The sequence below is a fragment of the Rhinoraja longicauda genome, chromosome 7, assembly GCF_053455715.1.
Source record: "Rhinoraja longicauda isolate Sanriku21f chromosome 7, sRhiLon1.1, whole genome shotgun sequence".
Classification (NCBI taxonomy): domain Eukaryota; kingdom Metazoa; phylum Chordata; class Chondrichthyes; order Rajiformes; family Arhynchobatidae; genus Rhinoraja; species Rhinoraja longicauda.
This window is the reverse complement of record NC_135959.1, coordinates 14,950,068-14,977,016: the sequence shown is the minus strand read 5'-3', so window position 1 is coordinate 14,977,016 and position 26,949 is coordinate 14,950,068. Positions and strand designations below refer to the sequence as shown.

Genomic DNA, 26,949 nt, shown 5'->3' with positions numbered 1-26,949 from the left:
CGATAGGATTTAGTGGCTCATAGCAACTTTGTGCCTGTACCTTACCACACTTGTGCACATGACAATAAACTCAACTTGACTTGAGAATTGCAGAGAAGCACTGCCTTTGCTACTACAAGCAGAGAGTAAATGGGGGAAAGAATAGAAATGTGCACATTTCCTCAAAAGGAAACTGACCAAATACATTGAGTTTTGCTGGTGGATGGCATTTCGTTCAAGAGAAAATAAAAGATCAATACTTACATATATCATGAATGTTGCCACCCTGTTTCCAGATTTCAACTTATAAAGTGAACTGTTTGGTGACTAATGCAAAACAAAAAGGAGAAAAGATTTTTGAGCAATGATCAAATTAATCTTTTTCGTGTGTCTTCAGACTAAATGATCAAAAGCCTTAACGCCTTCAATGTTTGTGTTTTTTACTATGTTTTCCAGAATTGTATGTTATTGTCCATTGATAAAAGAACCCATATTTATTTTCTTGAATTAGAATGGCAAACATTTAAAGTGGGTTAAAGTTCACAGCTGTACACAGAACATTATGTGCAAGATCGAAACATACTGCCCTCGAGCTTGCTCCATCAATTGATTATATCTTCAACTCACACTTATCAACATATCCTTTAATGGCGAAACATTCATTGACTTTTAGTATCTCTTTGGATTATAACTATAATCTCTGGTGACATATGGCAGTTACTGAACTTGTATCTGGACTTTCAAAAAGCCATTGACAAGGTCCCACACAAGAGAATAGTGGGCAAAATTAGAGCACATGGTATTGGTGGTAGGGTAATGACATGGATAGAGAACTGGTTGGCAGACAGGAAGCAAAGAGTAGGAATTAATGGGTCCTTTCCAGAATGGCAGGCCGTGACTAGTGGGATGCCGCAAGGCTCGGTGCTGGGACCCCAGTTATTTACATTATATAATAATGATTTAGACGAGGGAATTAAATGTGACATCTCCAAGTTTGCGGATGACACAAAGCTAGGTGGCTGTGTGAACTATGATGAGGATGCCATGATGCTGCTGGGTGACTTGGATAGGTTGGGTGAGTGGTCAGATACATGACAGATGCAGTATAATGTGGATAAATGTGAGGTTATCCACTTTGGTGGCAAGAACAGGAAGGCAGATTATTACCTGAATGGTGTCAGATTAGGAAAAAGGGAAGTGAAACGAGCCCTGGGTGTGCTTGTATATCAGTCACTGCAAGTAAGCATGCAGGTACAGCAGGCAGTGAAGAAAGCTAACGGCATGTTGGCCTTCATTGCGAGAGGATTTGAGTTTAGGAGCAAGGCGGTCCCAATGCAGATGTACAGTGCCCTGATGAGACTTCACCTAGAGTATTGTGTGCAATTTTGATCTCCTAATTTGAGAAAGGACATTATTGTTATTGAGGGAGTACAGCATAGGTTCACCAGGTTAATTCCTGGGATGGTGGGACTGATGGCGGCATGGTAGCGCAGCGGTAGAGTTGCTGCTTTACAGCGAATGCAGCGCCGGAGACTCAGGTTCGATCCTGACTACGGGTGCTGCACTGTAAGGAGTTTGTACGTTCTCCCCGTGACCTGCGTGGGTTTTCTCCGAGATCTTCGGTTTCCTCCCACACTCCAAAGACGTACAGGTATGTAGGTTAATTGGCTGGGTAAATGTAAAAATTGTCCCTAGTGGGTGTAGGATAGTGTTAATGTGCGGGGATCACTGGGCGGCACGGACTTGGAGGGCCGAAAAGGCCTGTTTCCGGCTGTATATATATGATATGATGATATGACATATGATGAAAGAATTGGTCGACTGGGCTTGTATTCACTGGAATTTAGAAGGATCCTGACCCGAAAGGTCACCTATCCATGTTCTCCAGGCATGCTGCCTGACCCGCTGAGTTACTCCGGCACTTTGCGTCTTTTTTTGTTGTTGTAAAGCAGCATCTGCAGTTCCTTGTTTCTACATCCACCTGGATCCACTTCAATCCGGCACACTCCTTGACCAGCCTCTCTCGTTGTGCCCTCTTTCAACTCACCGTTGCATGGTCAAAGTGTGGCTCATAGTGACCTCCAATCCCATAGTTCACGACCTGGAGATACTCTGCGTAAGGCTGCTGCACATTTAAGCCGGTGAGATGAGCAATCCGCAGGTCCAGTTTGCTGATCACCGGGTCCACAGTCTCTTTGAGCCAGGCACTGGGAAACCAGATACAAAAAAAATTATTCAGTCAGTCAGTCTGGCTGATAGTACGAAAAAACCATAAGTCCTGACCCAAAACGTCGCTTGTCCATGTTCTACAGAGATACTGCCTGACCAACTAAGTTAATCCAGCACGTTGTGCCGTCTTTTTACCAAAAAAAACTTTTTTTAAGAAGGGTAAGTAAATAATTGTGTATCCGTTATATTGGAAACATAGAATACAGGTGCCGGAGGAGGCCATTCGGCCCTTCGAACCAGCACCGCAATTCAATATGATCATGGCTGATCATCCACAATCAGTACTCCGTTTCTGCCTTCCCCCATATCCCTTGATTGCGCTAGCCCTAAGAGCTCTACGTAACTCTCTTGAATACATCCAGTGAATCGGCCTCCATGGCCTTCTGTGGCAGAGAATTCCACAAATTCACAACTCTCTAGGTGAAAAACTTTTTCCTCATCTCAGTTCTAAATGGCCTACCCCTTATTCTTCAACTGTGGCCCCTGGTTCTGGATTCCCCCAACATCGGGAACATGTTTCCTGCATCTAGCATGCCCAATCCCTTAACACATGAATAATTATGGGAGCGGTGCTAAAAGGAATGAAAATTTCCAGGTGGACCTTACCTATCATCTGCTAGGTCTATTTCAAGGTAACACCCAACACATAAACACTCAACAAATATTAAAAGGAAAAATAACATTGATTGTCATGGAGTCATAGAGTGGTACAGCATGGAAACGTTGGGATAGTCCCAGCCTCAACTATCTCCTCTGGCAGCTTGTTCCATACACACTCCACCCTTTGTGTGAAAAGGTTACCCCTCAAATTCCTATTAAATCCTTTCCCCCTCACATTAAACCTATGTCCTCTGGTCCTCATTTCACCTACTCTGGGCAAGAGACTCTGTGCATCTACCCCATCTATTCCTCTGATCATTTTATCCACCTCTATAAGATCACCCCTCATCCTCCTGCACCCCAAGAGAAGCTTTGAAAAGAGATCACCGTTTATCAGTATTTAAACTAAATATTTAGGTTTAAGCTTAGCTTTATTAATGTCATGTGTACCGAGGTACAATGAGAAGCTTTGTATTGCATGCCATCCAAACTGATCAGATACACTATACATAAATACAATCAAGTCAAACTCAAGTTCAATAGATAGAGCAAAGGGGAAGATAAAGAAAGCAGAATATAGTTTCCAGCATTGTCGCGCATCAGTTCCAGAAACAAAGTCCAATATCCGTAATAAGGTAGAGGTGAATCGGACAGTAGCCAAGCTCATGGAAAGACTGCACAGGAGCCTGATAAGACAGGGGAAGAATCTGTTCCCGAATCTGGTGCTGCGAGATGTCAAGCTTCTGCCCCTTCTGTGAATGGGAGCATGGAGAAGGAGGAATAACTGGGATGGGAACAAGTCTTCTATTTAAAGAAGGAACATGCATTTCTACAACGTCTTTTTAAAACATTTCACATTTAATTAATATTTTGTTCTTGTGTTTCGGCAGATGACCCTTCTGTGAATGGGAGCATGGAGAAGGAGGAATAACTGGGATGGGAACAAGTCTTCTATTTAAAGAAGGAACATGCATTTCTACAACGTCTTTTTAAAACATTTCACATTTAATTAATATTTTGTTCTTGTGTTTCCAATTCTGGCGTTCTTACACCCTCTATATTACAGCTGCCAACATTTCTGATTTTTCAATCACAGACCGCCAGTCTGTGTTAGTCTGCTAAATCTGCTTTACTTTCTTTTTCCCCCTCCTTCACACCTGCCTTTGTTTGGTAACCCTTGTGAGGTGCTTTGGATTATCACTGGACTGGATATTTTGTTTCTGCTCAAGCCAGCCTCTGATCTTCCTGTCCATGAACCTATTAGTTTTAACTACAGCATTTTTTTAAACTTGACCTACTATTTTTTTACAATAGCCTCAGTATCCCTTCGGCCCCACTCTCCTTTAAAACTGGGTTTATAATGACGTTCTCTTTCTTCCTAACATGCTCCTTTCGCATCTCCCTCCTTAAGCTGCACACAATGTGCATACACTGTGCCTCTACCCGATGCACTAATCTTTTCCACTCTCCCTGCTCTCATACTTGCTCAATCTCATGGAACATTCTGTTTTAAATTAGGCAGTGAATGCAAAAGGATCACATATATTGGAACCATGCCAACAACAGTCTCCCTCAACAGTAAATTAAATAAAATGGATTGGAAGAGAGAAATATATAATAAAATTTCCAACTCAATGTGTGCCAAGGGGACCGGATGCAAGCAAGCCACTTGGGTAACTGTTACAAATTTTGTACCACAAGGAAAGTGGAGGAGGATAGGAGAGATTTGTGGGAAGGGTTTAGGCTACCTGATATTTAAACTTAAGTAAATGCAATGTCTTTTTTGTTTAGTCAGAGGCCATCATAAAATTAAATGAGATCAAGGACAAGCAAAGTTAGATAAAGACAGACCAATGTATTGACAGGCGAGGAACAGAAGTGTTATTACAGCTGGTTAACTCAGAATCCTGCCAGCAGCCTTTATATTATTACCTTTTACTGATCCGATATTCCACAGTGGTCTGCTTCTCTCCCGAGGCTACCACTGACCTCTGCAACTGTTGAAGTAAGAAAGCAGCATCAGTGCATCCATGTAATAAAAATGAACTGCAGGTGCTGGTTTACTAAAGCTGGACATTTTTTTTTCCAGAGATGCTGCCTGACCCGCTGAGTTACTCTAGCCTTTTGCATCCATCAGTGCATCCATGTGGTTTCAACCAGTAATCAATATGAACATTTCTGTGCAAAGTTACTTTCAAAATTGCAAAGTTATAGTCTCATGAAACACATCACCAACAATTTAATTGTTAATTATGTAGAGGTGTGACAGAAATTTCAGGTGCTGGAACCCTGAGCAAAGTGCTGGAGTAACTCAATGGGCCAGTCAGCACCAATGGAGACAAAGACAGATGATGTTTCAGGTTGAGATGTCGCCTGCCCATTGCCTCCACAACTTGTGTCTATCTTTGGTGCAAATTTATAAGTTCATAGGTTCACAAGTCATAGGAACAGAATTAGGCCTTTCGGCCCATCAAATTTACTTCACCGTTCAATTATGGTTGATCTATTTTTCCCTCTCAACCCTATCCTCCTGCCTTTTCCCCATAACCTTTTATACCCTTCCTAATCAAGAACCTGTAAAACTCCACTTTAAAAATACCCAAAGACTTGGCCCCCACAGATGTCTGTGGGAATGAATTCCACAGATTCACCACCTTCTGACAAAATAATTTCCTCTTCATCTCCTTTATAAAGGTACGTCCTATTATTCTGAGGTTGTACCCTCTGGTCCTAGACTCTCACAGTAATGGAAACATCCTATTCACATTCACTCTATCCAAGCCTTTCATTATTTGTTAAGTTTCAATGAGATCCCTCCTCATCCTTCTAAACTCCAGTAGGTACAGGCCCAGGGCTATCAAACGCTCATCATATATTAACCCAATTATCCCAAGGATCATCAATATCAATGATATTGCACTGACAAAGAGTGCAGAGTGGAGCTCAGGCAAATTGCATTCAATTAACACAATGTCTAAAGGCAGCTGAAAGCAATAAAAAAAAGAATGTAATATAGATTGAAAGGTTAACAACAAGCAGACAGGATAAGTAAGCAATACCCTTTTGGACAATAAAAATAAAGGGATTTTCTTCAAGTCAAGTCAAGTTGCATTTGCAGTCTTGTCAGATGCACACATTCAGTGAGGTGCAGGCAAAGCTTTCATTGTACTACTGCTTATTTATCCTGTCAGTTCATTTGGTAATCCACCTACATATCCCAATTTCCATCATAGTCCTCTTTATTGCTTTCAGCTGTCTTCAGACATTGTATGTGGTAAATAAATGTAATATGCTTGAGCATATGAGTGACGACACTGGGCCTGTATTCACTAGAGTTGAGAAGGATGAGGGGGAACTTCATTGAAACTTACCAAATAGTGAAAGGCCTGGACAGAGTGAATGTGGAGAGGATGAGTACTTTGAGTACTTTAAGTACAGGAGCAAAAAAGTCCTTCTGCAGTTGTATAGGGCCATGGTGAGACCACATCTGGAGTATTGTGTGCAGTTTTGGTCTCCTAATTTGAGGAAGGACGTCCTTGCTATTGAGGCAGTGCAGCATAGGTTCACGGGGTTAATCACTGGGATGGAGGGACTGTCATATGAGGAAAGATTGGAAAGACTAGGCTTGTATTCACTGGAGTTTAGAAGAATGAGAGGGGATCTTATAGAGACATATAAAATCATAAAAGTACTAGACAAGCTAGATGCAGGAAAAATGTTCCCAATGTTGGGGGAATCCAGAACCAGGACACAGTCTAAGAATAAAGGGGAGGCCATTTAAAACTGAGGTGAGAAGAAACTTTTTCACCCAGAGAGTTGTGAATTTGTGGAATTCTCTGCCACAGAGGGCAGTGGAGGCAAATTCACTGGATGAATTTAAAAGAGAGTTAGATAGAGCTCTAGGGGCTAGTGGGATCAAGGGATATGGGGAGAAGGCAGGCACAAGTTACTGATTGTAGATGATCAGCCATGATCACAATGAATGGCGGTGCTGGCTCGAAGGGTCAAATGGTCTAATCCTGCACCTATTTTTCTATGTTTCTGTTTCACTAGAAACATAGAAAAATAGGTGCAGGATTAGGTCATTTGGCCCTTCCAGCCAGCACCGCCATTCAAAATGATCATAGCTGATCATCTAAAATCAGTATCCCGTTCCTGCTTTTTCCCCATATCCGTTGATTCCTTTAGTGGGGGAGTCTCGGACCAGATGCTATACTCTCAGAATAAAATAATGTACCTTTAGAATGGAGATGAGGAGAAATTTCTTTAGTCAGAGGGTGGTGTACCTGTGGAATCCATTGCCACAGCAGGCTGTGGAGTCCAAGTCAATGGACATTTTAAAGATGGAGATTGACAGATTCTTGATTAGTATGGGTGTCAGGGGTTATGGGAAGAAGGCAGGAGAATGTGGTTGAGAGGGAAAGATAGATCAAACATGATTGAATGGTGGAGTAGACTTGATGGGCCGAATGGCCTAATTCTGTCACATAACTTATGAGCTCCACTACACACTCACTGACTGTGCTCCCAATGGCCCCCACCACACAGGGAGGTTAGACACCAGAGATAAAACCAAGGATAGAATGTGATGCGTTACTGCTACTCGACACAATTTCAGACTCTGCACAGTGCCAAGCGAACCATCTTTAGGTTTATATGCAGACTGTGGTGAAATGAATGTGTAGAGGTTAAAAAATTGCAAATGCCATAATCCACAAAAATATGTTGGCTCACAACTCAGTGCATTAAAAAACAAAAAACTTCCCCTGGATTACATTTAACTTCAAATTTAAAGTATGCACGTTGTTTGCCTTGGAAGGAAAATGTGCAAGTCATGCCAGCGCAGTCCACAGGGTGAGAAAATAGCATTGCTGCGCTGAAGCCTCCAATTTAGCCTGTTGCCTCTTGTAACGGTACGGTACGGGGCAGCACGGTGGCGCAGCGGTAGAGTTGCTGCCTTACAGCGAATGCAGCGCCGGAGACTCAGGTTCGATCCTGACTACGAGCGCCGTCTGTACGGAGTTTGTACGTTCTCCCCGTGACCTGCGTGGGTTTTCTCCGAGATCTTTGGTTTCCTCCCACACTCCAAAGACGTACAGTTATGTAGGTTAATTGACTGGGTAAATGTAAAAATTGTCCCTAGTGTGTGTAGGATAGTGTTAATGTGCGGGGATCGCCGGGCGGCGCGGACTCGGTGGGCCGAAGGGCCTGTTTCCGCGCTGTATCTCTAAATCTAAATCTAAAAAAAAAACCATGGGTTTCAGGGATATCACAAAAAGCTGGAGTAACTCAGCGGGTCAGGCAGCATCTCAGGAGAGAAGGAATGGATGACGTTTCGGTTCGAGACCCTTCTTCAGACTCGATTTAAAACTGGGTTTCAGGGAACACATCTACAGTCAGGAAGATCCAAAGGACATCACGACAACCACCATGGTTTTGCTTTCACGAAATTGCTTTACTTCTGCCTCTGTTTATTTCCAATGATGAAATGAAATACCTTCCCTTCTGCCTGTATTTATCGCTAATGATCTGATGATTGCTGTCCAATGATGAAATGAAATACCTTTCCTTCTGCCTGTATTTATCGTTAATATCTGATGATTGCTGTCCAATGATGAAATGAAATACCTTCCCTTCTGCCTGTATTTATCGCTAATGATCTGATGATTGCTGGACACAACCCCGTCCTCATCAATGGGGCTGTTGTGGAGATGATGAACAGGTTCAGATTCCTCAGTATCCATGTCATCAGCAACCTAACTACACTGATGTGGTGATCAAGAAAGTATTTGCTTTCTTAGGTGTCTGGGATGATTTGGCATGGCCATGAGGGTCCTCTTAAACCTCTGCAGATGTGCTACAGAAAGTAATCTGACAGCAGGCATGCATTTCAGCCTGGCATGGCAATTGCTGTGCTCTTGTCCATCTGAACCTGCAGAGAGCGGTGAACACAACCTGTCCTCACCTCCTTCTGTGTTGGAAAGAACTGCAGATGCTGGTTTATACTGAAGGTAGACACCAAAATGCTGGAGTAACTCAGTGAGGCAAGCACATCTCTGGAGAGAAGAAGTGGGTGAGGTTTCAGGTCGAGACCCTTCTTCAGACTCACTTCCTTCTTCCTGTCCATCTTCAGCCTACCTTGCAACAGGAAGGCTGGAAATATCATCAAGGTTGCCCTGGCAATTCCCTTTCCTCTCTTCTACCTTCTGGGAGAACAGCTTGAAAGCTTGGATATCCAGATTTATGTTCTCCTCCACCGCTAATAGACTCAATGGTTCAATGGTGCTTTTTTTTAATACATGTCCGAAGTACAAACTCAAGAGTGAAATTCTTTTCTTACAAACAGTCCAGTAGAGTATTGCCATAACCAAGCACATTCCCGATTAGCAAGTCTACACAAATAATCCACTGATCTCACATGCAAGTGGCATCATGTTTTGACTACTGAACCAACCACCTCTTCCACACTCCCTTCCTGGCGGTGATGCCATTAATTCCTACTCTTAAACTATTTCTCATTCAGTAATTCCATTATTGCACTTTACATTTGTTTTGCCCAACAATCTTTGCACCATACGGCTCATTTGCGCTCGTCGTTGTATGTATTGGTGTGTTCGGTGCTGCTTTTGTAGACAAAAAGGTGTTGATACACACATTTAATAAACATTTTCCTTTATACCAGCATGCTCTGGCACAAAATAAAAAGCACCAGTTATATTGATCACTACTCACGTGGACGGCACTGTGGGGCAGCAGTCGAGTTACTGCATTACAGCGTCAGAGACCCGGATTCGAAACTGACTATGGGCGTTATTCATAGAGTTTGTACATTCTACCTGTGACCCAGTGGGTTTTTCCTGGGTGCTCCGATTTCCTCCCACATTCCAAGGACGTGCAGGTTTGTAGGTTAATTTGCTTCTGTAAATTGTCCCTAGTGTGTCGGATAGAACTAGTGTACGGGTGATTGCTCGCTGGTGTGGACTCGGTGGGCCAAGGGCCTGTTTCCACACTGTATCTCCAAACTAAACTAAACTAAACTAAACTAATCTAAACAAATAAACTACTGTAAACCAAACTAAACTAATTAATGCATACACACTGTTTACTCTGTATGCTTCACAAGAACAAGGAATTTCATTGCACTCTGGTGTATATGACAATAAACTATTCTGAAACTGGATCCAAATCTATCTCTGCTTGATCTGCCTTTCGACCACATGAACTTGTCCATTTTCCAATATCAACCATTTGAGAAAGTGGATGAGATTGTTGCTGTAACATTGCGGAGTGGGAAATTTCTCCTCATTTCACGGACTGGGAACTGGGTTGGGAGTGTGGAAACATGTTCATGTTGTCCAGTGCAGCCATTGCCTCAAGGAAATTGTTAGTTCATCAGTTCTGACACCAATTAGATTCATGCTAACACCACTGAACTCCCAGTCCCTGATGGAGGGATTATTGAAATGGGAAGAGATATTTCATCATTTGCTTAATAAGTTCCAAATGTCATGCCAGAACCAAAAACAGCCTGGAAATATTGTTGTGCAGACATGATTCATGAGGAGTAACTCATTCCAGTAGTCTAGTCTTCATTTGCAATAAAATATTATAAGATATTATAAGATAAAGCAATATATATATATAACATATATATATATAACATATATATAACATATATATATATAACATATATATAACATATATATATATATATATATAACTGCTTACTTTTGATACATAGATATCATTTTCTTTGTATAGTAGTTTTACATTTTATATACATTTATGTACGCACGAAACAGGCCCTTCAGCCCAATTTGTCCATGCTATGCTAAATGCTTTCTTCACCACCCTTTGTCTCCGCTTGCTTCTGATTTCAGAGAATGATGCACGCACCCTCGTATCTCTCTCCTCTACAACTCCCTCCAGGGCCCTATCGCTTACTGTGCAAGTCCTACCCTGCTTTATATTACAAAAGTGCAACACCTCGCTGAGTTAAATGCCACCACGGCTCACTTCCATTTTCAAAGATTATCTAACAGTGTAGGTGGCACGATTAGTAAGTCATTTGTGACATGAAAATGGTGGAGTGGTGGACAGGTAAGAAGGTTTTTTGCGCGTAAGAATCAACAATCCTTGCTCTTGGTGAGCATGTTCAGTGTGAACAATTTATTCTTTCCAGTCAGGTCTGACACAGTAAACTATGAAATGAACTAACAGAAGAGTGGTCATGATGCAGGAACCAGAATGCCTGTTTCGTCTGATGACCACTTGAATCACCAAAGCCTAATAGTCTGTGAACCATACAGTCAAGATAGAAACCTGACGGCCAGCATGGTCATGGTGGGCCGAAGGGCCTGTTACTATGATGCATGAGTCAATCTAACTGTTGGTTATTGCAGCCGTGAGAAATATATTTGCACTGCTGAAGCTACATGTTTACAGTTTGACTCACTGCTAATTTCAATATTATTTCCTTTATCCACCTTGAACCTTAAAACAATATCCTTGATTATGACATTACCACAGTCAAGGGTCGCACAGTGGCACAGCAGTAGAGTTGCTGCCTTACAGCAAAGTTCTATCCAGACTATGGGTGCTGTCTGTAAGCAGTATGTATGTTCTCCCTGTGGGGTTTCTCTGAGTGCTCCGGTTTCCTCCCACGCTCCAAAGATGTACAGGTTTGTAGGTTAATTGGCTTTGGTAAAGATTGTAATGGGAATCACTGGTCGGTGCAGACTTGGTGGGCCGAAGGGCCTGTTTTCGTGCTGTATCTCCAAGCTAAATTAAACTAAACTAAACTAATATAATTGTGGTTTAATTTAGACACTTGCAGGCTTAATGTTCTGATATTACTTTATGTTCATAGCCAGGCTTACTAGATGTTATTACCGACTAAACATAACTATGTCCCTCTCCATGTTTCAACAAAACTATTCAGGAGGTTATCATATCATATCATATATATACAGCCGGAAACAGGCCTTTTCGGCCCTCCAAGTCCGTGCCGCCCAGTGATCCCCGTACATTAACACTATCCTACACCCACTAGGGACAATTTTTACATTTTACATTTACCCAGCCAATTAACCTACATACCCGTAGGTTCAATAGAGTGAACAAAAATATATATAAATTGTGAATGGAAATGACACAAGCTCTTGGTAAACAGCACATGTGATATTGCCTTTAGTTTTGGTGATTAAAAAGTGTTCTACTTGCCACAGGGGAAGTGCTGTAAAGATTCATCAGGCTGACTCCTGGGGTGGCAGGTTTGCTGTCTGAGAGAGATTAACTACACTTGGACTGTTTTAGAGGAGACTTTATTAAAACGGAGAAAATTCTTACAGGGCTCAACAAGATGGATGCTGGGAGGATGTTTCTCTTGGATTAACAATGGTGCTGAGGAAAAATATCAGCCGTGGTCTTATTGAAAGGTGGAGCAGGCATGTGGAAACCAAATGGCCACTCCTGCTTCTGTTGGTATTTTCTTATTACAAGTTCCCCAAACGGCCTGCTTAACACCAAAGCTAACCCAACATCAAACAGCCTTGGCAAATGCTGCTGAGAAAATTCTGCAATCCCCAATGTACCTGCCGCAAGCCAGCTCCCATCCATCTGCTCTCTCTTGCGGGAAACATTAGTTGGCTGAGTAAAGTATGTGCAATTCCTTCCTCCCCCGAAACCTGCACAGGAATGTTTCTGTCTAAATCCACCTCTCTCAATGAATGGTCTTGCAACCACTAACAGAGAATTTCCGTCAACATCTTCTGCTGTACCTCCATCCAGAACCTCCCACTCAAATATTATCTGACCATTCCTTTCCCAAACATTTCTTTGCATGTCTGTTACTGCAAAGGCAGACATTGACTCTCTTTACTCGCCAACGCAGTCCACGACCTGTATTAAACATAAGGTAGACACAAAATGCTGGAGTAACTCAGCGGGTCAGGCAGCATCTCGGGAGAGAAGGAATGGGTGACGTTTCGGCTCGAGACCCTTCTTCAGATGCTGCCTGACCCGCTGAGTTACTCCAGCATTTTGTGTCTACCTTCGATTTAAACCAGCATCTGCAGTTTTTTTTCCTACTTTATTAAACTTCCTCTGCCTCTCAATCTAACAAACTAATGGAACCAGTAGAACATTTGCATTATTTTAGGGTGAAAGGGAGGGGAATTAAAACACACAATTTGGCAGACTATGCACAACGAAAAGCTGGGTGTCCTAGCAGCAATGCCTGTTGAGGCCAGGAGGGGCAGCAGAGTTTCCACTTAGTCCTTTAACCAGCCTTGGAGTCGCAAGAAATGGCAGATTAGTTTAGTTTAGTTTAGTTGTGAGATACAGTGCGGAAACAGGCCCTTCGGCCCACCGAAGATCAATGATCCCCACACACTAACATTATCCTGCACACTATGGACAATTTGCAATTTTTACCAAAGCCAATTAACCAACAAAGCTGTACTGCTATGGAATGTGGGAGGAAACCAGAGCTCCCGGAGAAAACCAACGCGATCATGGGGAGAACGTACAAACTTCGTATAGACAGCATCCATAGTCAGGATTGAACCTAGGTCCCTGGACCTGTAAGGCAGCAACCCTACCGCTGCACCACCCTGCTGTAATGTAGAACGCAGCACGTCTGTGGAGTCAATGGACAGGTGACATTTCTGAAGAGTCCCGACCTGAAATGTTGCCTGTCCATTCCACAGATGCTGCCTGACCCGCTGAGTTCGTCCAGCACTTTGTGTTTTGCTTTAACCAGCCTTTCTTTCTCATCAGTGGTTTGCCTCTCTGTGCAAAGACAGTATGATTACAGGTAGGGAGTGGAGGAGTTAAATCCAAGTATCGTTTTATTTCTTCTATACAGCACAGATAAAGGCCTCTCCGCCCAAATCGTCTATGCCGACCAAAATACCCCACCTAAGCCAGTGCCATTTGGCCCACATCCCTCTAAACTGTTTTCAAGTTACAATAGTTTGAATGTGGGATCTTGTTGTGAGCAGAAACTGGCACTGAGATGCATGGTCAGTTAATTCAGTGGCAACCATCGAGGCAGGGATGTGGCAACAGAATTCCCTCTTATCCTTCAAAATAACACCATGAGATCACTTGCATCCGATTTTGGAAGGTTGACATAAAAAATAGAAAATGATGGAAATACGCAGCTGGTTGAGCTGCATCTATGGGGGGGGGGGGGGGGGGTGAGAATCAGAGCTAATGTTTCAGGTTGCTGAATCAGAAGAGCCTTGTCAGAAGACTGTCTTCTCTGACAATCCTTTCACCTCTGCAATGGAAAATTCATCCAGTTAATCAGCTCTTCCAAGTTGATAGGTGCACGGATAGGAAATGTTTAGAGGGATGTGGGCCAAATGGCACTGGCTTAGGTGGGGTATTTTGGTCGGCATAGACGATTTGGGCGGAGAGGCCTTTATCTGTGCTGTACGACTCTATGACATGGAGATGAGGAAGAACTTTTTCAGTTCAGTGGAGGCCAGTTCGTTGGATGCTTTAAAGAGAGAGCTGGATAGAGCTCTTAAGGATAGCGGAGTGAGGGGGTATGGGGAGAAGGCAGGAACGGGGTACTGATTGAGAGTGATCAGCCATGATCGCATTGAATGGCGGTGCTGGCTCGAAGGGCTGAATGGCCTACTCCTGCACCTATTGTCTATTGTCTATTGTCTATTGTCTATTGAAACCTAAAGTCAAAGGGCATTAGTTAACTTGGATTGACAGGGCAGTCACGTTGACCCCCTTTGTTTTACGTATCAAGTCTTCATGATAAAGTGCAACAATCAGAAACATGTTGAAATTACTCTGAGGAGTAATGCAGAGCATCATGAACTTACCGAAATCCCATGCATCACTGGCAATTTGTCAGCAGGAAAACGGCCGTTGAAGTTACTGTTATTGGAGTTTTATACAGAGAATTGGCAGCCAACACACAACGAGCTGGCAAATGTTTTTACAAAATGGAATGGCCTCCTACATGGCTTTGGTTCCATAGTGGTTCCATTATCTCTGGGTTTATGATGGGACAGCTGTGAAAACAATGTTTTGTTGTTCCGTGGTTACCAGCAACAGATTTTCCGATCGGCTGCCAAGTGTATGCTTTTGCCAAAAATGGTCTAATGCGCAAATGCTGATGATGTCTATTATGACGTTTTAATTCTCTTTCTTCCTCTATTGCCCAATTCCATTTTTTCCTAGATCTGCTGTGGTTTTTATGCAACCCTTGCCCCATCCAACAGCATAAAGTCAGAGTAAAGCCCACAATACTTCTCCACTGAAATTCACTCCGCTTCTAGTCAAGTGGTGCAGCAGTAGAGTTGCTGCCTTACAGCAGCAGAGACCCTGGTTCAATCCTGACCAAGGGTGCTGTCAGTAGGGAGATTGTACATTCTGTGACCGCGTGGGTTTTCTCCGGGTGCTCCGGTTTCCTCACACGTTCCAAAGACGAAGAGATTTGTATGTTAATTGGTTTCTGTAAATTGTAAATTGTCCCTAGTGTGAAAGATGGAGCTAGTGTACAGGGTGATCGCTGGTCGGTGTGGACTTGGTGAGCCGCAGGGTCTGTTTCCACACTGTATCTCTAAAGACTGCAGTCTAAAGTCAAGTTTATTGACATAGGTACAAGTACAGTGAGGTACAGGTACAATGTAAAATCTTGCTTGCAATAGCATCACAGGCACATAGGCTGGGATGGGAAGGCGGGATGGTGATATGCGGGATGGTGATAAGATTTTATTGCTCTTGTCTCAACTGGCAGCTCGTTCCATACACACACCATTATCTGAGTGAAAAAGTTGCCCGGAGCGACTAGGCTTGTATACACTGGAATTTAGAAGGATGAGAGGAGATCTTATCGAAACGTATAAGATAATTAAGGGGTTGGACACGTTAGAGGCAGGAAACATGTTCCCAATGTTGGGGGAGTCCAGAACAAGGGGCCACAGTTTAAGAATAAGGGGTAGGCCATTTAGAACTGAGATGAGGAAGAACTTTTTCAGTCAGAGAGTTGTGAATCTGTGGAATTCTCTGCCTCAGAAGGCAGTGGAGGCCAATTCTCTGAATGCATTCAAGAGAGAGCTAGATAGAGCTCTTAAGGATAGCGGAGTCAGGGGGTATCCCTGGGATGGCGGGACTGTCATATGAGGAAAGATTGGAAAGACTGGGCTTGTATTCACTGGAGTCGAGAAGGATGAGAGGGGATCTTATGGAGATGTATAAAATTATAAAGGAACTGGACAAGCTAGATGCAGGAAAAATGTTCCCAATGTTGGGGGAGTCCAGAACCAGGGGCCAAAGTCTAAGAATAAAGGGGAGGCCATTTAAAACTGGGGTGAGAAAAAACTTTTTCACCCAGAGAGTTGTGAATTTGTGGAATTCTCTGCCACAGAAGGCAGTGGAGGCCAATTCACTGGATGAATTTAAAAGAGAGTTAGAAAGAGCTCTAGGGGCTAGTGGAATCAAGGGATATGGGGAGAAGACAGGCACGGGTTACTGATTGTGGAATGATCAGCCATGATCACAATGAATGGCGGTGCTGGCTCGAAGGGCCTAATGGCCTCCTCCTATTTTCTATGTAGACTCATACATTCTAGAAGAATAAGAGCAAAAGCAAGGCATGAGTGTGAAGCACAATTCTAAAACAAGTCCATGGTAGTGCAAGAGATGGTCCGTAGTATTCCATTGCCAAGGTAGGAATAGAGTGGTGCAGGTTGGTACACGACGTATGTAGGGAAGTAGCTGTTGTAGAACCTGGTGGTGTGGGACGTCAGGCTTCGGTACCTCCTGCCCGACTACACTGACCGGTCCAATCCTCGGGCCAGCACCGCCATTCATTGTGATCATGGCTGATCATCCACAATCAGTAACCCGTGCCTGTCTTCTCCCCATATCCCTTGATTCCACTTGTCCCTAGAGCTCTATCTAACTCTCTCTTAAATTCATCCAGTGAATTGGCCTTACAAGGACACACCTCGAGATACAGTGCAGAAGGGAGAAACAAGGTTGAAACCAATAGCGGAGGACTCCACAGTGAGGAATATTAACTGGAGAAAGCTACGGCTCTTCAGTCTAAAAGTGACAGAGAGAAAGCTACACAGAAATATAAAGATGGACACAAAAAGCTGGAGTAGCTCAGCGGGTCAGACAGCATCTCCGGGGAAAAGGAATAGGTGATGTTTTGAGTCGAGGCCCTTCTTCAGACTCAATAGACACAAAAAGCTGAAGTAACTCGGCGGATCAGACATCACCTCTGGAGATAAGGAATAGGTGAAGTTTCGGGTCGAGACTCTTCTTCAGACCTTTCTTTTACCAGCATCTGCAGTTCCTTCCTACACAGAAAAGTAGTAAGTGGGACAGGAAATCTACCACTTTCAAAGGCAAAGGAGGTGAGAGAGACTTGGCAAAAGGCATGATTTGGATTGCCACCAAGAATTTCCTTTCTTCACAATGACTAATCAACACCAGGAATGTACACGGTGTGAAGGCGTGGATCAATGGTGCGCTTCAGGGGATGTGGTGATGTGGTGATGTGGGGTCAGGGGGGAGGAGCACCGTTGAATTGAATAGCCTTCCTTTTCACCATTTATTCCTGTGAATAGCTGGGGAATAAAGTGCTAACTAGCTGTTTTTGGACAACCACCTACATAAATCAGGTTGGCAGCACACGGCGGATATCTTTCTTGCAATCTGTCATTTCTGACATTTGTGGCAAATGTAAAAAGAAGCACCTCCGCTGCTACCAGGTGTGGGGAGACCCAGATGTTCAGCCAAAACCCCCTGCAGCAGCATAATCCACCTTAACCAGCAGCAGCCTGAGAGACTGAAGTCTGTTTCCTGCCCTGGTATAGATAGTTTAGTTTAGTTTAGTTTAGTTTAGTATAGTGATACAGGCCCTTTGGCCCACTGAGTCCGCACCAACCAGCGATCTCCCACACTAACACTATCCTACACACACACTAGGGTGAATGTACAATTATACCAAGACAATTAACCTACAAACCTGTAGGAGTGTGGGAGGAAACCGGAGCTCCCGGGGCAAATCGTCGTAGGTCACGGTGAGAATGTACAAACTCCATACAGACCGTACCCATAGTCGGGATGGAACACGGGTCTCTGGTGCTTGTAAGGCAGCAACCATGTCGCCATGATTAGTGGAGAATCTAGCTCCTGGTGCCTTCAATTGATAGAATTAACACAATGATTCACTTCAAGGCAACCACAAAAGTGTACGGTTCAATCGAACCTTTAAACAGGACAGTTTCTATGGCAGTAGGACTAATAATACCAGGGTTTATTCATGGAGTTTGTTATCAATGAGCTTTTCTCCCTCAATCAATAGGGGTTGAAGATGAGTGGGAAGGGACCGGGCAGCTCACAACCCAGCGGTATGAATGTTGATTTCTCTCATTTCAAGTAACCCCTGCATTCCCTCTCTCTCTGCCCCTCCACACCCTGGTCGTCCTGCCAGTTCCACTGTTTTTTATCCAAAGAGAATCATAGAGTCATACAACGTGGAAACAGGCTCTTCGGCCCACTTTGCCCACACTAGCCAATATGTCCCAGCTCCACTTGTCCCACCAGCCTGCGTTTGGCGCATATCCCTCCAAACCTGTCCTATCTATGTACCTGTTTAAATGTTTCTTAAAGGTTGTGACCAACTACCTCTTCTTGCAACTAGTTCCATACACCCATCACACTTTGTGTGAAAAAGTTACCCCTCACATTTCTCTGTACATTTCCATGCAATTCCATGCATTTCTCTGTACATTCCTCAGCCCACCTGGCCAACTGATCAAGATCCTGCTGTATTTTTTCACAACCATCTTTACTATCTGCAACATCACCCACTTTTGTATCATCTGCAAACTTGATAATCTTGCCATGTACGCTTTCATCCAAATCATCGATGCAGATGACAAACCGCAACGAGACCAGCACCGAACCCTGAGGCACACCACTTGTCACAGGCCTCCAGTCCGAGGAGAAACCTTCCAACATCACCCTCTGCTTCCTTCAATTTTCCAATTTTCCATCCATTCAGCTATCTCTCCTTGGAGCCCATGCGATCCAACCTTCCAGAGTAGCTTTACACCTTACACCCACCACCTTACACCTTGTTGAATGCTTTGCTGAAGTTCATATATACAACATCTACAGCTCTGCCCTCATTACCCTTTTTGGTCACACCTTCAAACAACTCAATTAGATTTGTTAGACATGACCTCCCACGTCCAAAACCATGCTGACCATCCCTAATCAGCCCTTGTCCATCTAGATGCATGTATATCCTATCACTCAGAATACTCTCTAGTAACCTTCCAACTACAGATGTTAAGCCCTTCATTATCACCTCTTCCATAGCCAGCAATGGACCACGGTGGGCTCCACCTTTCCTTTGTCATCGATGCTGGCTCTGATTTGTTTTGACCCTTTTCATACCTCTAGTTTCCCTCCCCACTGACTCTCATTCTGAGGAAGGGTCTCGACCTGAATCGTCACTATCCATGTTCTCCAGGCATGATGCCTGACGTGCTGAGCTACTCCAAGCACTCAGTGTTTGAAGAAGGGTCTAAACCCGAAACGTCACATATTCCTTTTCTTCATAGATGCAGCCAGTCCTGCTGAGTTACTCCAGCATGTTGTGTCTACCTTCGGTGTATAACCAGTATCTGCAGCTCCTCCCTACACTCTGTGTCCCAGGTGAGACCTCTGGTTGGCTTACTCTGGGCTCCTGCCACAATCCTCTCTTGCTTTCTGTTCATTCCTCCAAAAGAGACTAGAGTTTCTCAGTGCCTTCTGAAATGTTCCTCCTCCATTTTGATCACAGGCCAGCGATTCTCATGGGTTAATGAGCTTGTGGTATTTTACAAGGAAGCTTTAAGAATATCCATAAAACATTTTGTCTGTTCACAATAGAACTCTCTTGCTGGGATGTGTTTCTCGATTAGTACGGGTGTCAAGGGTTATGGAGAGAAGGAGGGAGAATGGGGTTGAGAGGGAAAGATGGAACAGCCATGACAGAATGGCGGAGTAGACTTGATGGGCCAAATGGCCTAAGTCTGTTCCTAAAACTTATGAACTTATGGAGTGCACATTTTGAGAGGTCATGGCTTGGATCCAAGGATAACGTGGCCTTCACACCAGACTGAGTTGAGAATGATCACAGCCTAAATGCTGTGAAAGTTGGCTTGCGGGAGGACACTGACGTGGGTTCACTTTCCCTGCCAATGAATTTGGAGGATGTTGCCAGGACTGGTGCTTCTCCAGTGCTCAGAAGTCTCTGATTTATAAAGAGTGCAGGGAACACAGTTGTATCGTTGCTGCCTTACAACGGCAGAGACCCAGGTTCAATCAATGCTGTCTGTATGGAGTTTGCACGTTCTCCCCGTGACCGCGTGGGTTTGCCCCGGGTGCTCCGGCTTCCTCCCACATTCCAAAGACGTGCAAGTTTGTAGGTTTATTGAATAATATTCCTTGAAATATTTAAGTGCTGACATTGTAAATCCTACTTTCTCCTAGAAAATAAGCATTTGCAAACACAGCATAAATCCATCACCTGTGAATAGCCAGATTAATTCCTCCCACACTCCAAAGGCGTCAGATTTGCAGGTTAATTGACATCTGTAAATTGTAAATTTGTAAAACTGTAAATTGTAAGAAGGATGAGAGGAGATCTTATCGAAACGTATAAGATTATTAAGGGGTTGGACACGTTAGAGGCAGGAAACATGTTCCCAATGTTGGGGAAGTCCAGAACAAGGTGCCACAGTTTAAGAATAAGGGGTAGGCCATTTAGAACTGAGATGAGGAAAAACCTTTTCAGTCAGAGAGTTGTGAATCTGTGGAATTCTCCGCCTCAGAAGGCAGTGGAGACCAATTCTCTGAATGCATTCAAGAGAGAGCTAGATAGAGCTCTTAAGGATAGCGGTCAGGGGGTATGCGGAGAAGGCAGGAACGGGGTACTGATTGAGAATGATCAGCCATGATCACATTGAATGGCGGTGCTGGCTCGAAGGACTGAATGGCCTCCTCCTGCACCTATTGTCTATTGTTTAAATTGTCCCTCATGTGTAGGATAGTTCAAGTGTACAGGATAATCTCTGCTGGGTGTGGATTCGGTGGGCCGAGGGGCATGTGTCCACGCTGTATCTCTAAAGTCTAAAGTCTAAAGATGCTTGGTAGACCATGAGTCCAGGCCCAGGTTTGAGGTTTGGCTTCTCAGACTTTCTGCTCTTCAGGTAGCCAACGCTGGGGCTAGTTCATTGAAGGCAATAGTAAATTCTGCCATCTGCATTGGCTTTGAGGTGTATCTCTGGATAAGGAAAGTGATCCACATTTTTCAGGGTTGATACATGGATCTGGATTATCAGGGTAGCAGGGCTGTGTGGAAGGAACATATTGGCCAAAGATGTTGGTCTGCTGACCGTTTTTGTAAAAGGCGCGTTCTCTTGTATGCTTCAGTGAATGAACTCACAATGATCGGGAGTTCAGCCACCAAGTGCACTGGGTCTGGGAATGGTCTATTTTCGGCACATTACTGTGCAAGAATTACCCTGCATCCAATCTCCACATTCAGAATCCATCTCCTACACGCCCGTGTCTATATTATAAACAAGCACCATCACGTTGAGCCCTGCACCAAGTAGAGTGTTTCAACATGGACAAAATGGGAGGATTTACTTGGTTGGATGGCTCAACCAAACAATGTGCATGTGGATAGACACAAAATGCTGGCATAACCCAGTGGGTCAGGCAGCAGCTCCGGAGAAAAGGAATAGATGACTTTTCGGGTTGTGATCCTTCTCCAGACTGAGAGTCAGGAGAGAGGGAAACTAGAGACATGAAATGCCTCTACAGAACAAATCGCAGCCAGCACCGATGACTCAAGAAAGGTGGAACCCACAATAGTCAATTGTTGGCTGTAGAAGAGGTGGTCATCAACTCCAGAGATGCTGCCTGACCCGCTGAGTTACTCCAGAATTTCGTGTCTATCTTTGGTGTAAATCAGCATCTGCAGTTCCTTCCTGCACAATGTGCGTGTGGAGTTTGCTTTCACAATGGCCTGTGGTCAAAGCTTTTGATTGATAACATTATATTCAGCCACATGAAAGGGGTTATTTTCCTGTTCCAGCAGAGTCTAGGATTTCATCTAAACTTCACCACAGGGACATAATTCACCACAGGGAGTGTTGACGTCAGCTCAAAAAAATCAAACAGCGAGGCACTAATCCGTCCTCTTGCACGGGACGCCCGAAGAGAAAGTGGCGCTGGGGGGGGGGGGGGGGGGGGGGGGTGGAGGTCAACAGCAAGCTCTCATTCAGTGCAGAGTTCATGAAGAACGTTAAAAAATGCCAGCTTTGTTCTTGACACACACCATCTTTCATCCTCAGCAGTGAGGCCCGAACTTGACAAACCATAAACTGAAATGCTCGCTGTACTGTAATGCCTGAACTCGAAGAACTGATGGTACTCCTGAGATCAAGTCCACATGGATATCATCTGCACCTCATCGGTCACAGAATATAAATCCATCCAAATGATTGTGCAGAATTAGAAAACATATGTGAGTCTATCGTATTCATAACAAAAATAGATTCCTGAGCTGTGGGCCATTATTGTTATTTATAAACAAGTGAATCAAATGGTTGGCAACAGAAAGGCTTGGTTGAACAAGCTATTGCCTGGAGAGTGTGAGAGAGGTGGGGGTTTATAACAAGCGGAATTATTCTTTTGTAAACCGGTATCTGCAGTTTCTTGTGTCTCCTAATTAGAGTCATAGAGTGATACAGTGTGGAAACAGGCCCTTCGGCCCAACTTACCCACACCGGCCAACAATGTCCCAGCTACACTAGTCCCACTTGCTTGCGCTTGGTCCATATCCCTCCAAACCTGTCATATCCATGTACCTCTCTAACTGTTTCTTAAACGATGGGATAGTCCCAGCCTCAACTACCTCCTCTGGCAGCTCGTTCCATACACCCACCACCCTTTGTGTGAAAAAGTTATCCCTCACATTCCTATTAAATCTTTTCTGCTTCACCTTGAACCTATGTCCTCCCCTCGATTCCCCTACTCTGGGCAAGAGACTCTGTGCATCTACCCGATCTATTCCTCTCATGATTTTATACACCTCTATAAGATCACCCCTCATCCTCCTGCACTCCATGGAATAGAGACCCAGCCTACTCAACCTCTCCCTATAGCTCACATCCTCTAGTCCTGGCAACATCCTTGTAATTTTTTTCTAAATCCTTTCAAGCTTGACAATATCTTTCCTATAACATGGTGCCCACAACTGAACACAATATACTAAATGCGGTCTCACCAGGGCCGTTTTTACAGCATTATGGGCCCCCGGGCAAAGCAGTGTACTGGGGCCCCTACCGTTACTCTCCCCCACCCCCCTTTCCCTACCAGCCCCCCCTGTCATGCCGGCGAAAAGCACTTACCGAAAAGCACTTAGCAATGGACTTAGGGTGCTACATTGTTGCGAAAAGCACTTACAGATCGCTGTGAGAAGCAATTAGGGAGCGAAAATGTTGCGAAAAAAGCACTTATTGAACCTTAAGTAGCATTTATTTATTGCAAGTCACTTAACATACACAGATCAGCATGGGGCCCCTATGCTCGTGGGGCCCCGGGCAAGTGCCCATCAGGCCCATGCGTTAAGACGGCCCTGGGTCTCACGTCTTATACAACTGCAACATGACCTCCCACTCAATAATCTGACTGATGAAGAGCAAAGTGCCCAAAGCCTTTTTGACCACCTTATCCACCTACGGCTTGACCTTCTTGGAACCATGCACCTGTACACCTAGATCCCTCTGCTCTACAACACTACCCAGAGGCCTACCATTTACTGTGTAGGTCCTGCCCTTGTTCGACGTCCCAAAATGTAACACCTCACACTTCTCTGTATTAAATTCCATCAACCATTTCATAAGAGATTATTCTTCTGGACATCAGTGCCAAATCAACTGGTGCTAGACAGAGTAACGAATCACTACAGGCAGCTAAATACATTGATTGATTGATTGATTGATTGATTGATTGATTGATTGATTGATTGATTGATTGATTGATTGATTGATTGATACTTTATTATCACATGTGACATACCATGTGAGATTCTTTGTTTTGCATACCATACACAAAGTATGCAAAGAGTCACCACGTATAGGGCGCCGACAAAATTAAAAGTAGGCCCCAATAGTCCCTCTTTGTTCTCTCGATGACCCCACCACACTAAGGCCCTCTTTGTTCGCTTGGCGCTTCCCCCCCCCCCTTCGACCAACCTCCAGCGCCCACCGCTGGCCCGTCTGACCTATAAAATGACGGGGTCTTACGATGGAAATTGAAACCTAATGCAAAGATGTATTGCACAGAATGTTTGCACCAGCAGTGACTTATAGTCCTGAGGCTCCTGCAGCATGGTTTCAAACGGACGAGGCACAAATAGATGGTATGTAGAGATGGCAACGGACAAAGTGAAATGGGAATGTCACCCCTTCCATATAGGCTCAACAGTTTTTACTTAAAATTACCAAAAATTGTCATTTCTTTCAACAAGTATACAAATTACTGTCAGGTAGCTTCACCATCCACCCTTGCCCCACCATATGCCTTCTCTAGACTTTAGACTTTAGACATACAGCATGCACACAGGCCCTTTGGTCCACCAAGTCCAGGCCAACCGGTGATCATGCCTGTACACCATCACTATCCTACACACTTGGCCAATTAACCTACAAACCTGTACTTCTTTGGATGAAACTGGAGGAAACCCATGCGGTCACAGGGAGAACGTACAAACTCCGTACAGACAGCACCCGTGGTCAGGATTGAACCCGGGTCTCTGGCGCCATAAGGCAGCAACTCTACCACGGCTCCTCTTTACCCTGAAGAAACAGAGTATGATAAAACCTTCTCCATAAGAAGTGTTAGAAATACGTTGTTTGTTCTCAGTATCTTCTCATAGTGAGAGGAAAGAAACATCAAGGTTAATATTGCTAGTTCCAGTTTAGCTTAGTTTAGTTTAGAGATACAGTGTGGAAACAGGCTCTTCGGCCCACCGAGTCCGCACCGATCGATGATCACCCGCTCACAGAAGTTCTATCCTACATACTGCGGACGATTTGCAGAAACCATTAACCTACGGACCTGCATGACCAGTGTTAATATCAATAACAGGAGACTGCGTGGTTCAGATAGATGCTGTTCATCCCAAGCGATTTGGTTGGAATCCAGCCAGATACGATGGTATAAATAAGTTCTTTGTGCCGTGGCTATAAAGGTCCAATGTGAAGCAAGTTGGTGCAGTCTTAAGCTATGTGGAACGTATAAATTAAGAGTAGGTGGAGCCATTCAATAGGATTGCAGCTGATCTGATATTGACCTCAACTTTGCATCTACATCGACCCTGAAAATCTCACTGCCTCACTCATCAACAATCTACTTCACCACCCTTTGAGGAAGAGAGTTCCAAACACTCGTCACATGGAAAAGTCTTGAACAAGTGGGCCCTTACTTTTAAACTGCTTCCAAACATCCACCTTGTGAAGACCCCTCAGGATCTTATGTTTCAATGAAGTTGCCTCACTTTTCTGAACATATCTCAGCTGATGCCCGAGAAGGGTCCATTGCACATTTCCCCACCTCGCACTCAATTTACCAGATCTTGGACCACTCCCATAATTAATCTATTTCCCTTTGTAATCTCTTCACAATTAACTTCCCTACCTACCTCTGTATCACCAGTAAAGCCATTCATTCGATTCTTTCAATTCTTTCATCTAAGTCATTTTTATAAATTGTTTAAAGTTGAAACCCCAGCACTATTTCCTAATTGAATCTGGCCAATCACACAAAGACCTCTCAGGCCCACATACTGTCTCATGTTAGCCAGTTTTCTATCTGCGCCAATATGTTACTTCCTACATCATCAGCTTTTGTTTTCCTCAGTAACCCACTGGATTCTATGAATCTTAATCCACCCATCTGTTCCTCTTTATCCACAACACATGTTGCTTCTTCTGGAAGATTTTCAATAAATTGGCCAACGCGATTTATTTCACAAACTTTGCTGAGCTTGCATCACTTTCTAAGTTCCCTTGTAGAGTGTCTTCCAACACAGCTTTTAACACTTCAAAAGAGCAGAGAGAAGATTTACAAGGATTTTGCCAAGACTCAAGGCCCTGGGATATAGGGAATGCTTATTTCGTTGGAGAGCAGGATGCTGAGGGGTGATCTTACAGAATCCAAACTCATGAAGGGAGTAGATAGGGTGAATGCATAGATATATATATATTTAATGCAGGAGAGGGACATCAAGAAAGTAGAGGACATAGGCTTAAGGTAAGAGGGGCAACTTTTTTTAACAGGAACCTGACAATAGACAATAGACAATAGGTGCAGGAGGAGGCCATTCGGCCCTTCGAGCCAGCTCCGCTGATCATTCTCAATCAGTACCCCGTTCCTGCCTTCTCCCCATACCCCCTGACTCCGCTATCCTTAAGAGCTCTATCTAGCTCTCTCTTGAATGCATTCAGAGAATTGGCCTCCACTGCCTTCTGAGGCAGAGAATTCCACAGATTCACAACTCTCTGACTGAAAAAGTTCTTCCTCATCTCAGTTCTAAATGGCCTACCCCTTATTCTTAAACTGTGGCCCCTTGTTCTGGACTCCCCCAACATTGGGAACATGTTTCCTGCCTCTAACGTGTCCAACCCCTTAATTATCTTATATGTTTCGATAAGATCTCCTCTCATCCTTCTAAATTCCAGTGTATACAAGCCTAGTTGCTCCGGGCAACATTTTCACTCAGATAATGGTGTGTGTATGGAACGAGCTGCCATTTGAGACAAGTGCAATAAAATGTAAAAGACACTTAACAGCCACTACTGGGGATCTGGGATCCTTTATAATTTAAATCCAAAGTATAAGTCCAAAGTTTAAAACTATCTTTGTAGGCTAACTCAATAATTTTGGAGTAGCCCAGTCACTGGCTCAATACAATACTCCTGGCGCAAACATTAGAGTAAATACACTTCCAATAGGGGAGTTAAATAAAACCGCATCCAAAGGAACAATTATGTTCGGAGAATTCAATAACACATTGTTAGAAGCCAGACTACA

At 43.9% G+C, this 26,949-nt stretch overlaps 1 protein-coding gene across 1 annotated transcript in view; it reads right to left on the bottom strand.

Moving 5' to 3' along the window:
• The window catches only part of p4ha3 (prolyl 4-hydroxylase, alpha polypeptide III), a 51,955-nt gene that overhangs the window by 10,243 nt on the left and 14,763 nt on the right, over positions 1-26,949 (bottom strand). Inside the window, exons 8-10 of the mRNA XM_078402991.1 lie at positions 4,741-4,805; positions 2,027-2,186; positions 244-306 (exon numbers count right to left, since the gene is read on the bottom strand). Coding sequence (XP_078259117.1) covers positions 244-306; positions 2,027-2,186; positions 4,741-4,805 — 288 coding nt within the window. The remainder of the gene's footprint in view (positions 1-243; positions 307-2,026; positions 2,187-4,740; positions 4,806-26,949) is intronic.